The sequence below is a fragment of the Vitis riparia genome, chromosome 19 (genome assembly GCF_004353265.1).
Source record: "Vitis riparia cultivar Riparia Gloire de Montpellier isolate 1030 chromosome 19, EGFV_Vit.rip_1.0, whole genome shotgun sequence".
Lineage (NCBI taxonomy): Eukaryota > Viridiplantae > Streptophyta > Magnoliopsida > Vitales > Vitaceae > Vitis > Vitis riparia.
The window spans coordinates 10008959-10025668 of NC_048449.1; the positions used below are offsets into that span (position 1 = coordinate 10008959).

Sequence of the window (16710 nt, forward strand, 5' to 3'; positions counted from 1 at the left end):
TTGGTTGCTGCCACCTAGATATATGAACGAGGCTTCTCTACTTTACAGGTTAACCCTTTTCCATTTCAGTGGCTGAATCCTTACCCACGTGTATCTGCAACCGGGCATCGCCGGTACCCTCCTCGCCCAGCTCAGCCCCAAGCCACCTCCAGTCCACTCTTTCTTTTCTCCAATTTCCAACCCAGCAACTTAGCAACCACCGCCCGATCCCGTCTCGGACCGTTCATTTCTTCTCCATTTCGCACCGCTGCTGCCGGTGCCCAGTCAAGCGTCTCCGTCGTCTATATATGTCAATATATTGAATGGTTTCTTGTTCCAAAAGAAAGGTGATTCAGGTATAAATAGTGGAGGGGAGGGGTAAAGGATTGATACAGAAGTTGTAGAGATGCATCTGTACAATGCCTGGCTTCCACCCCCTGTGGCGGAGGCGACGAAGGGGGAGAAGGAGGCCTTCGGCCGCGTTATAGCGGCAGTGAAGGAGGCGTGGCGGCCGGAGGATCCTGAATCTGTGTATTCCACTCTCAAATGGATTTCAGTCATTGACCTGTGAGTTCGAATTGTTTGGTTCTGTTTAAAATGCTGCGTTTTATTGTTGTAGCTCCTCTGTTTGGATTTGGAATTCAATTAAAGCTCAATGAACCTTAAATCCACAACTGCGGCTCGTCACTCAGAGCATATTCTTTCTTTTTTATTTTTAATTTTTTTAATTTTTCTGAATTGTACAGAATTTGAACCTCAAGAATTAAATCCATTTCCCTTCGGCCAAACGCAGTGTTGAATGTAATTGTTGTTTTGTTATGTGTTTCCTTGTATTTCTATTTCTGAAGTCGAGAGTGAAGTTGTTTGTTTGGATTTTTCTCTACTTTCTTTGTCTATAAATCTGGAAGAAATATGCCAGTGCCATTTTAGTTTTGGTTTGGACCTCAATTATGCGGAAGAGCATATAATTCTCTGTCGAATTGGACCATGATTTGGTATGAAAATCATACTGATATTAGTCAAGAGATCATGGGTGGAGTACAGGGATTTAAATGTTTATAAATATTGAGGATGCAAGAGGTCTTGTTCTAACATTGATAAAAAGATTATCTCGAGGGGAGAATGTGTCCGAAACAAATCAGTGGGGTCAAGATGTCTGAAATTAAGAGAGGAGTGGTGATGTGGGTGTATTGAGCCTTGGACTGCTCCTTGGGGGTGGTATCTTTTGGGCCAGTAGCTAGGCTAGCTTTCCAGTTAGCTCCAGAATCCACCACCATGATTATCTAATATAAGGTCTGTAGGCTTGACAGTTAGGTTCTCCCTTCCTGAGGCTTGGCCTTCTTCTAGGGATAGCAAGGTCAGTGGTGACAGCATCTGACTTGTACAATAACTGACAAGCAACCTGTCATCAACTGTTTTCCATTTTCCACTTTCAGGATGGCTTTACTGGCAGATGTTTTCCTGAGATACAAGCCACATCTGCCTCAAGCATCTGCAACCCAACCACCAAGCCAGGTTTTCTAAATTGTCACATAGCCCACAATTAGTCACCATGGTCCAGTTCCACTGCCAGTGGGGTGCTTTTGGCATGTTGTTTACAAACATTGAATACACTTGGAAGACCCTGGACCTGTTTTTGAACTCAATTATTATTATCTAAAGCCTGATGAAAAACTTCCCTTTTCATCCATAGGCAATATTCATTTGGAAGTTGGCTATAATGTCCACTGTCTAGGAGCAATCATTTTCCAAGTCATGTGTTTGGTACATTAATATTGAACTAATTGATCTTTGATTTTTGGTTGGGAGTTGAACAAGAGGATGATAGGCAAGCAAGATATTCATGAGCTTGAAATGGAATTGAACAAAGAAGAGTTTATTGCAGAATCAAGTCCTCATACTGGATCAAGAAAAATGTACAAATGGGATAGTCTATTGTAGGGAGGCAATGGAACCAGCTTATTTGGAGACCTGCCTCTGCCCTGACTGACTAGAATGGGATTGGATTCTTTTAATCAGCCTAGGGATGTGGATAAGAATTTTTTCATATATATACAGGAAGGCAATGGAACCAGCATATTTAGAGACGTGCCCCTGCCTGGCTCATAATAGGATGGGATTGGACTCTTTTAATCAGCCTAGGGATGGGGTTAAGAATTTTTTCCCCATGTATGTATGTATGTATGTATGTATTACCAAAAAATGAAGTTCTTATAGATTTCACGTAGGAAGGTAGGCTGTGCACTCTCTATTAGCAATCAAGAGCCACCCCCATTAGGGTTATAGGTTTCCTTGATGCTTCAGATATGTGCGGTGTATGGAACTGTGTACTGGAAGCGCAAAACGACTTTTGTTGTATAGTTAGTCATAAATTAAAGTTTGTAAGTATTTTAGAACTCCGAATATTACCTGATAGGCTTCTGCACCATCTGCTTCTCTGATGCCACTTTGTCCTGCGCCTATGTAATCACTCTCCCTATTCTACAAATGAAGTGGATTTACCCTTTTATCCATATGCCCTTTTGGTGCACAACCTGTAGAGTTGTGTAAACTCATGATTACTTTTTAATATCCATCCTTCTGGACAGCTGAAACCTCACACACAGAGGAGCCTTATATGACATTTGCTAGAAGGGGAAATAAATTCATGTCCTTTCCAACCTTTGAAACATGCCCAGTATCCATAGAAGTAACAATACCAATTATGTGGTGTTCAAAGCTGTTTATTCATTGATAACCCATTGGCATTGAGATTCCACTCTTACTCTGTAATTCCTAATACAATTCTTAGTTTGTTTCTCTAGATATACTAATGGCTAACTTCTATTTGGGTTCATATTTGACCACATGCATGCATATTCATGGGAAAACAGTGTGTAGCTGAAGCTTGCATTACATGAAGGTGCAATACTTGTATGTAGGGGGATAATGGTCACTGCTTCTCTGGTTGGATCTTCGGTTCCTGAAAAATCTTGATCAAATGGATAGATAGTAAAACAATTCATGGTTTATCTGGTTAGATGTTTATGTACCAAAGAATATGTATTAAATGCAGATACTGTTTCCTTTGAATGACATGGTCCTTTTCTGTGAGTCTTACAATTCTGCTTCTTGTGTTATTACATTGCTGTGCTTAATGTTTATCCTATTCTTACTAGCATTTTATCACTTGGTAATTGTTAATGTGCTAAACTTATGATTTGCCGATGAAGTGGATGCCAGTAGTTGATTCCTTTTTCTACATATAGGCTTGGTGAGTCAGGGACACCAGTGCAATCTTACTTTTTATCCATTTGTTGTGCAGTTTCATAAAGGCGAAAAGTGAAGTATGTTTAGAAGACGTGGGTGCACTTACGGAAATTGGTTTAGAATTGTTTCACAAATCACATAATAAACTTTATGCCCAGGTGTTACATTGTATCTTAAAATTTTTGTCTTAGTCCTTTATATATATATATATTCTTGATTTTTGCTAAATGATGGTTCTGTTTGTGTTGATTAGGTTAGATGGGGGAACATTCTAGTCAGGTTACTTAACAAGTACCGAAAGAAGTTGGCCTTGAAAGTTCAATGGCGACCTTTCTACGATACTTTGATCCAGACACACTTCACAAGGTTAGTTTTTTATTTGCACCTTCCCACTGCATTGGCTATGTAAATTGAGTAATTAAACATCATTCATCACGAGTATTTCAGTTTGTTTTCATGGAGAATGTTCACAAAATCTATATATTGTGAACCCTCCTCTGCATGGTGTCCAAATAGAAATCTGTCTTAATATCTTGCTATACTTGTTTACATTTCTGTAGCCTCTTGAGAGGTTTGGCTTAACAGTTTACCGTTTTTTTACCTGTCAATGGTCTCTTGATGATTTACCAGTCGTGACAATCAAGTTGCTTAAGTGATACTTTATCCATGTTTTTGTTTTTGAAAGCTCTGTATGACGGTGGAGGCTGTGACTCTAAATTATGTATCTGACACAGGAATACCGGCCCAGAAGGGTGGAGACTGAGACAACGACATTTTGAGACTGTGACATCTCTTGTTCGATCGTGCCGGAGGTTCTTCCCACCAGGTTCTGCTTTCGAGATATGGTCCGAGTTTAAGTAAGTATTTTGAGTCTATCTGTTACCAGTTTTATCAATCTTGTGATCCATAATTGTATTTTTGGATTTGTTCTCTATTTTTCATTAGGACATTTGTGTAGTAGAATTTTTTCTACCCAACATCAAAGGGAGGGGACCACAACGGCTCCTCTCTTCTCGAGAATTACATAGTGTTCCAATTGCTTTAGTTACAATTAAACATATATCAGATCAGTAACTATTTAATTCTTTTTAGATGGAATTTTGGTTTTCTCCATTGGATGGGAATTCCAAATGCTCTGTTACCAGATCAATCTGGAATGTTCTGATTTTCTTTTAAATATAGGCAAAGAAATTTATTAAAGGGCCCCTAGAAACACCCATGTGCATTGATACATACAGCATCTAAAAGGAATAAAAAAGGAAGAAAGAAGGAGAAGAGAGGAGACTCCCTAATCTAAGGCCAAGCCATCTGCAAAATCTACCAAACCCAAATTTACAAATGCAAAGGGAACCCTCAATCATTCCCAAAGGGACTTAAGAAAAGATTCTGTCTTTTTCATGTCAGAGAGCTCCTCATTGAAAATTCTACATTCCTCTCTCCTCAAATGATCCAGAACAAGCAAAGAGGGGCCAAACACCATCCTTCCCTCACTGCTTCCCAAGGCCTTGCCCATGCCATCCCAAAAGATTCATAATGAACTGTGGAATACCTATGGTATCCTTAATAGAGCAAGCAAGAAAACCCCCTTAGAACTTGAGCTTTATCACAATGGATGAGGATTATATCTTTTTCGTTCCTATCAAAAAAAAAAAAAAAAACAATGGATGAGGATGTAGTTTGTTGTCTTCTCACTGATTTTGCGCAAAGCGCATTGATTAGCTAAATTCCATCATCTTTGCATGAGCTGATCAATAGTTAGGATTGATGTAGGACAACCCTAGGATGGTTGCCTACCATCAAATAGGTGGGGGCTAGGGTTTTATTGTTTAGGGTTTAAGGAGAGGAGCAAGGGATAAAATTTTATGGCAATGGGGAAAAGTAAAACAAAATAAAGAGAAAGAAAGATAAGAAGAAGAGATAGAAACCTTAAAATCTCACTAAAGTCTTTTAGGAATTTAACCTAGAAGAAAATCAATGATGTCTCAACATTGAGAATTGCAAAGTTTGCAAAAGAAACTAATATTATTTAATTAGTCTATCTTGTTTTACATCGATTAGCCTTATTTATAGACTTTTTCTAAGAAATCCAAATTCTACAAGGATTCTAATAGCCCATTATAACTCTAATTCTTATCCTCTTATAACCTAGTATGACTTTGATTCTAGTTCCCGTATTATGATTCTAATAATTAGCTACTCCTAATTTAATTCCAATTAATTCTAATAATTAGCTACTCCTAATTTAACTCCAATTAATACTAAGTTGCTTAAAGTTTATTGATTTGTTTCAACACTTTTTTTGAGTAGGTCTTGGAGATTCATTCTCATCAATTCCCTTTGACTTGGAAAATAAACTCGACCTTGAGTTTTGAAATCCTGAGCAATGCATTCCATCCTTTCTTTCTTTGTCGACTCTTTATCATGTTAAGATAGGATCTTAAGATCTCTTCATTGGAACCTTGTAAACTTTTACTAGATGCAACTCCTAAGTGAGATCTTCCAAGTGTTCCTCAAGTTTCTTTTTTGCTAATGCAATAGTTGTTTTCAAAGTCCCTTTGAATGAAACATGATGTTGGAACTTCATAATCAAAACCCATGTTGATGCTTGCATAAATCTACTCAATGCATTGGTTAATTCAAAGACCATGACTAATCATTCATATAATCCACCCTTCCCGAAAGCTAATAAAGATGAAATTCCATAAAGACTTAACCTTTCTTGAATAGAGTATTTAATAGACAACTTAATAACTTTTCTTTTAGAGTTCATGTGCTTCTTGTCATGTAAAGGGTAGGTAGGTAAACTTAGGAAAAAAGAATATGGAGTTAGATCAATATTATGCTTTAAATTTCGCATAGGTAATGATTTATTCTTTAGCACCAAGGGAATCGGGTTACTAGAATCAATTAGTACTTTTTTTTTGATAGGAAACAACACATGTATATATTGATAGAAAAAGAAGTACAATAGAAGGATGAAGAATCCTCCCACTAGAGATAAAACTAAACAACACAAAAAGAAAACAAGACACTACACTATGAAAACTACAAACAATCTCCCTTGACTAGACCGTCCTGTTGGAACTACACACTGCTAGTCAATCTAGTTGTAACATGTTAAGGGGAATGCCCTTAAGAATCGCGGAACAAAAAGCCTAAAGAGAAGCAAGGAAATGAATGGAATCCCAAAGATTATCTGAATTCCTAGCTTTGTCCTCAAATATCCTGACATTTCTTTCCCGCCACACAACCCAAATTAAAGCTATGCACACATTTTTCCACAAAACTATCCCTCTCTTGGAGTTGCCAAAACCTTTATAGTTGATGGACATCATGTCTGAAATGCTTCTCGGAGGAACCCAATCCATCTTGGTTAGCTGAAATAATCTGTGCCACAACCCCAACGCCACAGAACAATGTAGAAAAAGATGATCTGTTGATTCTCCTTGCTTCATGCACAACTTACAAATGTCAGGACTAAGAGCTTTGTGGGGTCTCCTCAATTGTAGCAAGTTATTAGTATTTACCTTCTTGTGTGCCACAAGCCAGGTAAAGGCCATCAATTAGTACTTTTTTGTGCTCGCTTATAGCTATTTTGGGATTCATTCAATCACATCTCACATCTCACATTCTATATTCATCATTAATGATTTCTTCCTTCTTACTAGTAACTTTGAATTGCTTCTTACTGGGAGTATATGATAGTTCTTCTAGTTCCAAGGATCCAAATTGGATTAAAATTTCCTTTATATTGATTGTTTGGGTGGGGGAGTTTCCTTTATTGGAAAAAAATATTCTCACGCCCGCTGCATGTAAGTGTGTAAGTGTTCTCATAGCCATCATGTTGGACCCTTCCATAAAAAATCCATAGTCTTCCAACTGCAATACGAGCAATATCGGCAAAACATCATACCATATTGACAACTGAAAGTTATTGCTAAAATTAAATGCTACAAGACAACGAGAACTTACCAAAATAGATTTTTTCATTTAGCCATGCTACGCCTATTTGGTAGGGATTTGGATGCTTCTTCGTCTTTAGATTAAGCTTCTCAATAAGTTTCTGTAAAGCTATGTTGAAACTACTACCTCAATCGATAATCATAGTCCATATTTTCCCTTGGTAAGCAACATGTGTTCGGAAGATGCTAGTATGTCACCAATCTTCCTCTTTGTTTGCCCTTGGTATGTTCACCAATTGTTGCATAAGAAAATTGTAATGGTTCTCCTACATCAAATATGTAGGCTAGGGCTTTATTGTTTTAGGGTTAAGGAGAGGAATAAGTAATAAAATTTTGTGGTGATGGGGGAAAAGTAAAACAAAATAAAGAGAAAGAAAGATAAGAAGAGTTTGAAACCTTAGAATCTCACTAAGGCCTTCTAAGAATCTCTATAGTAGAAAATCAATTGAGTCTCACCATTGAGAATTGCCAAGTCTACAAAAGGAACTAATATTATTTAATTATTGTATCTTGGTTTACAACAATTAGTTATAAGCCTTTTTAAGAATCAAAATTCTACTAGGATTCTAATATGTTGCCTAATATATTTTTATAAAAGCTTAAACTTATCTTGTTAGGACTCTAATTCTAATTCTCCTATAACCTATCATGACCATAGTTTCTAATTCTCCTATTATGATTCTAAGAATTAGCTACTCTTAGTTTAACTACAACAAATTAAATCCTAATTTAATTCCAACTAATATTGAGTCACTTAAAGTTTATCTATTCATTTCCTTCCGTGAGTGGATTTTGAAGATTCATCCTCATCAAGGATCTTCTTATAAGCAACTTCCCAAGCAAAGAAATAAATCGTAGGAGGGGTACCAGACCCCTCACACCTCCTCGGTAGGAAACTGACATTTTATCTCCATAGAAAGGAGGTTATGATTAGATTTCACTGAGAATTTCCAATCTTTTGCTCCCCTCCAAACCAGTCTATCCTCAATATTTTTCTACAAAGAAACTGACCATATTTGCCTTGAAAAACTCTCCATTATCTCTATCTCCCAATCATGCACTTTGAAATGAGGATTCAAATGTTTCTTGGTTCTCCTCTCTCATCTAAACACTTGTGACTCTTGCATTTCTATTAGAAGTGAAGCAAAAGAGGATAGTAAAGGCCTCTTTCAGGGGAATTCCCCTATACTATCTAACCAAAATTTTGTCCTGCGACCATTACTTACAAGGATTCAGTTTCTGGGTTTGAACTCCTGCTGATCTCCTCTTACAGCTGTTGAAAACCTTATAACATGAGTCTCCCTTGCCTCTCTAGAGCACCATCCACCATCTCACCATACTTACAATCAATAACATCCTTCAAAGATCTCTCTTCATTAAACTGCATAACCATTTTTCTAGCAGAGTGCTATTTGAAGCAGCAAGATTTTTGATCCCCAAACCACCAGTTCTTTTACATTAGCACACTAAAGGCCACCTTACCAAGTGCAGGTTTTTCCTTGACTGACAATTCCCTCAAAGAAAGCCTCTTTGGATCTTTTCTAGCTTGATCCTTACTTTCTTGGACATGATGGGCTAGGACATGAAGTAAATTGACAAATTGTGCTTAAGTACTTTTAATAAGAGTCAATCTACCCCCTTTTGATCAATGTTGTTTTTTCCAAGTTGATAACTTGCTCTTATAGTGCTCCTCCACCAAATCTTACACTATGCTTGAGTTAAAAGGGGCCTCTAGAAGTGGTCCTTGTAAGTACTAGGGAAACTTCCCACTTCACATCCAAATGTCAAAGGCCATCTTTCCACCTCCAATACTTCACCCACAAGGGTGAACTCACTCTTTTGAAGATTAATTTTCAGCCCCAGTAGCAACTTAAAACTAAGAATGATCCATGTCATATATCTCAAGTGCTCTATGTTGCATCACAGAGGAAAATAGTACTATCTACAAAAAGTATTTTAGATATTTCCACTCCATTTCTTCCTTTTTCCCCTTCTTTGAAACCGTTTATTAACCAATAGACATAACGAATGCATCTAGTGAAAACACGTGTAATGGAAATTCATTATATTTTTGTATAGCTTAATAATTCCTAATATTGTGAAGTGAGAGGCTTCTCTATTTCATCCATTATTGGTTCTCCTTCTTCCTCTCTGGATTGGAACTTTAGCTTTTGTCGAAACCTCATTGATCTAGGAATTGAAGAGCATGAACTTCTTATGTCATCTCTCACCTTTATTTATGGTCTTCCTTCTCAGATGAAAGACTTTGATCATAGAATTCCTCAAACTTCTATAATGTCTTTCTTTTCAGCTCTTTCTACTATTCCAAGCACTCCTTTCCCTATGAACTTCATTTGGAACTCTAGAGTCCAAACTAAGGTTAAGCCCTTGATATGGCCAGCGGCCAATTAGAAAGACAAGCCCAATGATTTGTTGAAGTTGAGGAGGCCTTTTAGAGATCTCAATTTGGATTGGGGAATCAATTGAACATTTGTTTTTACATTGCTTAGTTACTTTGAGCCTATGGAATAGGCTATTTGGCATTGTTGAGATAAATTGGGTTTCCCCTAAGACTGATAGATATGTCATTTATTCTTTTTAGGGGGTTTGGGGATACTCCTAGAGGAAGGCTACTTTGGCATGTGATTTGCCTTGCATTGTTATGGAAGGTTTTGGGGGAGTGGAATGCTGGAGTTTTTGAAGATAAATGGTGGTTTGTAGAATCTGTTTGTGATCTAATACATTTCTATTCATCCTTTTGAGCTTCTTAATCCTTCAGCTTTTGAGGGTACTCCATTGAATATTATATAGCTTGATCGGAATATGGTTTGTAGTTCAAAGAGGGTAGGTTGTAAGATGCTCTCAATATGGACTCTACCTTCATTGGATTTGATTTAGCTTTTAATGGGCATGTTCTAGGTAACACAAGTTATGTGGGAATTGGATTTGTGATTAGGGATCACTATGGTACAATGTTAAGGGCTTTCTCTAAGTCAACATAAGAGGTTTTGGCTATTGAGGTAGGGATCTTAGAACTTTTGGAGGGCTTTTTGGCTATTGCAAGTCTAGGCTTTGAATCTCTCCATTTTTTTAGTGGAAGTAGATTTTGGTGTAGTAATCTCATGGTTGTCTAAGTTGGAGAGAGGTCTTTGGAAATATGACATATGGCTCCATTAAATCCTAGATTTGACTGGCAGCTTGGGGTTATTCCTTCTCTTAGTTCCCTCATTCAGCTAATGAGATTGTTGAAGCTAAACAAATGGTTTCTTTTGTAGGGATTTTCCACTCCCCTTGAGTTGTACATTGTTGTATATTTTGTATATGTTCTTGTCTCATACTTTTTCTGTATAGTTATTTTGCAGCTCTTGTTTTCTATTTTGATCATCCTTTGTATTTCGGAAAGATTTCTCATCCTTCGCGTGTCTTTAAATTTGATATCAATGAATAGTTAGTTTATAATCAAAAGAAAAAATAATCATATCATTTTTAGTACTTCATGAAAATTCCCTAATGTTCTATTGTTTTTTAACTCTTAAGCATCCAAGAAAAAGAAGGGTCAAATTTGTCATTTGAACTACCACCAAACCTCCTTAACAATTTGAAAGTTGTTTGTTACTCTGCTTGCTTGGTTAATGAATGGGTTGAACTTGCAGATCTCTGCTGGAAAATCCATGGCATAACTCTTCCTTTGAAGGCTCTGGTTTTGTGAGACTGTTTCTTCCAACAAACTTGGATAACCAGGACTTCTTTTCACAGTAAGGGCCACAAGAATTTAAGGATTTTTATTTTCATGATTTTTGACATGACTTAATAGAGCAATGAATACCAAATGATTTATTGGCATGACAGTGATTGGATTAAGGAGTGTCTAGACCAGTGGGCCTCAATACCAAATTGCCAGTTTTGGAACAGTCAATGGGCAGCTGTTATAGCTCGTGTTATTAAAAACTACAACTTCATTGACTGGGAGTGTTTCTTACCCGTGCTTTTCACTAGATACTTAAACATGTTTGAGGTGAGCATGAATTCTTCAAGTACTGTTGATCGATATTGTTATGTTGCATTCTATAGTTACTGTGTTCTCAACCAACTAGCCTGGTAGTGGTCTTGAAGCTCAACATGATTCAATTCTATGTGAAGCTTGACAGAATGGAAGTAAGCGTAGCTACATATTAGCTGTGTATTAAATATACAGCTGTTCTTTCAACAGCCATCTTTGTGAATGGGTGAGGAATGTAGAAACTGGTTAACCACTTTTGTGGAGCCTTCTACTATAAAGGGGTTTTTCATGACAGTTTTTCCTGAATTTGAGATGTTGACACCTTCTATATGATATTTTGATGCTTAGCCTTGTTCTTTCTGTATAATATGCCACTTTGTAGGTTTTGTAGCTACTTATTTCCAACTTTTGTTGTCATAGTAGCAATTTGCAGTAAGCCTAGGGTATTTTTCATTTTTATTATTGTTTTCTTCTCCTTTGGTTTTTTGTTTTTGGTTTTGTCCTCAGGAAATCATGTAATATTACTAGAATATAACATTTTAAACGTTCATGTTATGGTACTACTTTTTGCTCTCTTCCCTTTAAGACCCTTTTTCCATAGAGAGATTTTTGCTTTAGTATATGTTGCGGGAGTATTTAGGATTTATTCTATACTGGTAAGTCAATAAAGTCTTGGATACAGTTTATGAAGACCCAATGATATGTTCATGATTAACTATTATATATCAGTTTTTTCTCAAGGTACATACCATTTGTTTATGATAGTAAATTTGGATTTTGACCATTTTCTGCTTACCCTTGTATTTGGCTTTATCTGCTTGCCTTTGTTGCAGTTAAGTTGATCCTATGGTCATAAAGCCAGTATATGGCACCTAGGTTAAATCCATGATACCAATGTGGATTTGGGTTTCTTCTTTTTGCTGATGATGCTATTTCATAGCTCTGGTCAGTTTTACTATACATCATGTAATTAAGTAATGAGCATTGTAGCCAAAACTGTTAGGGATGCATTAGTGTCAAATTCTTTAGATGTTTTTATTTATAGGTAGTTCAAGTCTAAAAATTATTTCTAAAAGTTATAGGTATTCAATATTATCAGAGATGAAAATGTGTTGGAATTTGTACGAATTTAATCCAACTTTAGGTTCACAAGTTGGGTCATTGAGTCCAGGCTGAGTTCAGCCTAAAGACTGAGAGAGGTTTGCATTTCATTCAGTTTGATGTCAAACCGCAGCTCTTACTTGGGTTCAGTCCATGCTATTGGAGCAGCTTTTGACCAGATTTGCACCAGGCTAACTTTAATAGTTGATCACTGTTGCAATAAAAACAACTATAGAAACAAAATAATTATGTTGCATTGCCAAAGGGCAGGTTGGATGCAATGCTCATGTTAGGTTTCACACCTTAATACTCCACTAAATCTTAATTATGTTGATTTCAATGCATGTTATAGATATGCAGTATGTGCCCTTAACTTCACATCATTCAAAGTCACGGTCTCGGTCATTAACTTGGGAGGTCCTGAGGCACATCAGTCTTGATATCTCGGGTCGGTATTATATGATACACAAAATATATATGATTAAATATACTTTTTATAAAATTTTAAGTTTAATTATATTTAATATTGTTTAAATAAATATAAAAAATATGTTTATCAGTTTTTAATATTAAAAGTTCTTTTACTTAATATCTTCATGTTAAATTTAACTAATTATAAAATTTTTCAATTGTTAATATTAATAGAAGTAATTGTTAATTTTTTTAGTAATATGTTATCTAACAAAATTTAATTATACATTTTTTTAATTGTATTTAAAAAGTTAATAATTTATTTAAAATATAATTAAATAAATTATATTTACATTTCTATTTATCTTATTATATTCATTATCTATGGTATAAATACCACTATGTTCATTACTCATTTTATAAATACCCAAACACCCATGGGTAAACCCATTACCTCATTACCTGAGACCCATTTCTTCATCCTCCCCGTCGCCTTCTCTTTCAAACCCATTTTTTTTCTTTGCAACTAGGTGAATGGGAATAAAACCATCCTTCCCATCCTCTTCTTGTCTTTCAAACCCATTTTTTTTCTTTCTTTGCAACTGGGTGAGTGGGAATAAAACAATCCTCCTCATCCTCTTCTTCTCTTTCAAACACTTTTTTTTTTCTTTCTCTGCAATTGGGTGAATGGGAATAAAACCATCTGCCATTGATTCTCCTCAAGGCGCAAGTTCTAGACTGCTTCTCATTTCGAATCAATCTAGACCATCTTCGAATCAAACTCGAATATTAGTTTTGTCGCAACTGAGTCGTATCGGTCTCGGCTGATACTTTGAACCTTGCTTCATATTAAGCTAGGATTTAGGCTGAAAAATTATAGTTAAAGCTTGACATGAACTCGGGTTCCAGCTTAGGGATGGCAACGAACCTGTGTGAGATGGGGCATCCACATGTGACTCCATCCTGATGGATGAAAAGCCTCATCCCAAGCTTATCTTGATCCTGAGAAGGAGCAAGGTTGTAGTATATTTCATTGTGGGTCATGGATCCCATTCACTTGAATATGATATATTGGAGTATAGTAAGAATCGTTCTCGTTCACCAAAGCAAATCTAACACTATAATCAAACAAGGAACCTATGTAAACTATGAAATTGACTCTCAAGTGCTTTAAGGTAATGAATGAAATATGTTAGAGGCTTAGATTGTTTGTTTTATGTGCCCATGGCCACTATCACTAGTGCATTAAAATTAGGGTATTTTTGGTACTAAAGCATAATGGTGTCAGGGCAGGGCTGGATGGTCTGTCTTATCCCTGCTTCAAACTTGGGTTGTGGTTTGTCTCATCTCTAGCAATAGTCCTCATTGAGTACTCTCCACACCTGTTCTGATTGGGTGGTGCAGGTTACATGGTTAACTTATCCAATTGTCACCCTTAGTCAAGGTCAAAATTTCACCAAGCTCGGCACTAATAATAAATATTGTTTAGCTTGAAAAACTCAGGCCAAAGGGTGGATATCCAATTAGCTTGGCCTAGTTTTCAGCCAGGAAAAAACTAGTTGGTGGAATGGAATTTGTGTGGCTGGCCCCAGTTAACTTGGATGAGGCTTGGTTGACTATTCGCCCTACTTGAAAGAAAAAAAATATTAAAGCTACAATATTTTGCTGCCTGGTGTTCTAGCTTCTAGTTCCAGAGACTTGAATTAAGAAGCATTAGCTAGCTTCAACCATTGGTGCTGGTTTTTGGGTTGGGATATTGGTTGCTTAGAGTTGCGATAGCAGGTTTGTGTTTCAGGATTAGGATTTTATGAAAATAATGGATCAAAGACAAAAGGTGGAAAAGAATAAATTGGGAAGAGTTGGGAAACTGCATCATTCTCTATAGTAGCTTATATTTGGGGTTTGTCAAGGGTAATCCTAGTATCCTAATATATAGCTTAATATCCTTATATATATATATGTGTGTGTGTGTGTGTGTATGCCTGTATGTATGTGTGTATGTATGTATGTATGTATATGTATGTATACATATATACGTATGACTTACTGCACTTTGCACAAGAAAGGTACCTCCATATTCCTAGATTGATAGTGTGTGCTACATTCCCCTATAAGTGCACGCATGTGCCAGATGATGTTTTTGACAAGTACAACCAGAAGAATAGGAGATTAAGAATTACTTTCTGATTAAGATGTTTGGGGGTCATCTCATTGGCTGCTGGTGCTTTGTGTGTGGTCTGTCATGGATTAAGCAATGGTATGCTAATATGAGTCCTATCATTTGGGACCCGAGCATCTCTCCTAGTAGAAAAAGAAGCAGAAGTAGAGATGTTGAACAAAACGGTAGGAACTGGAGGAGGAATTGACCAGTCTCCAATCAGCTTTATATTGCATTTGAAGAGAATCTTTGGTTTTTAAAGGGTTATGATTTAACTGAGAATTCACAATTCCAAGGTGTCATGAACATGGAATTACGGCTATGATGATGGCTACAAGAATAGGTTAAAGCGGTCAAATTGAAAAGAAAAAAAGGAATGAGTGAAGTGAAGAATATCTAACAGTATAATTGGCTTTATCCTATGGTCAGTATTTCATATGTGCCTTGTCTCATTTTCTTTCTTTCCATTTTTATTTCTTTCAATTTCTAATGTGAATGGGAACTGATATTCTTGGTGCATCTATCTAACAGTTCTCCCCGTGTTGTATGAATTTTTTCTATGATGAAATTTCATGCAGTTATCTTGAAATTACAGGTTCCTGTGGCAAATGGAAATGGATCATATCCTTTTTCTGTGGATGTTCCAAGAAATACGAGGTTCTTGTTTTCAAATAAAGCTGTCACCCCAGCAAAGGCCATTGCAAAATCAGTTGTAAGAATGATAATTATGGCACCTAACCTGCAGTTTTCATTAATTAATTCTACCTTGGATGGTCCCTAATGATTCATTACACAAATATTCTATAATTTCCAATGTAGGTGTATCTCTTAAAAGTTGGTAGTTCAGCACAAGAGCACTTTGAGAAATTGGTCAACCTCTTAGAACAGTTAATTCCTAACATCTTAATGCTCTTCCTCTTGTTTTTATGCATTTGAGTTGTTCCTAAATGCTATTCGTTGCTTTAAACTGATGTTTATTATTGTAGATATTACCATCCCTCTAATGGGGGTCGCTGGACATATTCCTTGGAGCGGTTTTTACTCTATTTGGTAATTACATTCCAGAAACGTCTACAGTATGAACAACAGTAAGTCTTTACCTGCAAAATGATACCAGATGTGTTCTTCCTATGATTTGGTATATTTTATGGTTCTTTCCTACTAAAATACTATTGATACAGGGACATTGATAACAATAGGCAGGCTGAATTGTATCTAGGAAGATCAGAAAGGATGTCTTTTGTCAATGTGGTGCTGAAGTTAATTGACCGTGGTCAGTACAGCAAAAATGAACATCTTTCTGAGACAGTTGCTGCAGCAACTTCTATTTTGTCTTATGTTGAGCCCTCATTGGTTCTTCCATTTTTAGCTTCTCGATTCCATCTGGCCTTGGAGACGGTTAGTAGTGTTATGTATTCCCTTAAGTTTTGGATTTTTGAAATTTAGATTTAGTCTAAGTAGTTTTTCCATTCAAACATCACCTGTTTAGGAAGCATATCAAATTCATATGTCAAATTAGAAGTGTAATTCCTTTTAGTTGTGCTTGTTACATTACATTAATTTACCTTTTCCAAATTTTGTGTCTAGTCAGATGACAGCCACTCACCAGTTGAAAACTGCTGTGACATCTGTAGCATTTGCTGGGCGATCGCTGTTTCTGACATCCTTATCAACTTCTGCAAAATCAGATGATCTTGCTGGTGCTGATGTGTTCATTGATCTTCTATCAATTTCATTATCCAATGCATTACTTGGTATGGATGCCAATGATCCTCCTAAAACCTTGGCGACCATGCAGTTAATTGGTTCCATATTTTCCAATGTAAGCACTAATGTGTATATTAAATATA

General features: G+C 36.5%; 1 protein-coding gene across 1 annotated transcript in view; it reads left to right on the forward strand.

Moving 5' to 3' along the window:
• The window catches only part of LOC117908665 (proteasome activator subunit 4), a 36048-nt gene continuing 19338 nt past the window's right edge, over positions 1-16710 (forward strand). The window contains exons 1-11 of the mRNA XM_034822330.1: positions 1-546; positions 3284-3386; positions 3482-3594; positions 3963-4085; positions 10844-10945; positions 11040-11205; positions 15456-15572; positions 15680-15747; positions 15847-15948; positions 16042-16258; positions 16452-16682. Of these exons, the coding sequence (XP_034678221.1) occupies positions 386-546; positions 3284-3386; positions 3482-3594; positions 3963-4085; positions 10844-10945; positions 11040-11205; positions 15456-15572; positions 15680-15747; positions 15847-15948; positions 16042-16258; positions 16452-16682 (1503 nt within the window). The 5' untranslated portion in view covers positions 1-385. The remainder of the gene's footprint in view (positions 547-3283; positions 3387-3481; positions 3595-3962; positions 4086-10843; positions 10946-11039; positions 11206-15455; positions 15573-15679; positions 15748-15846; positions 15949-16041; positions 16259-16451; positions 16683-16710) is intronic.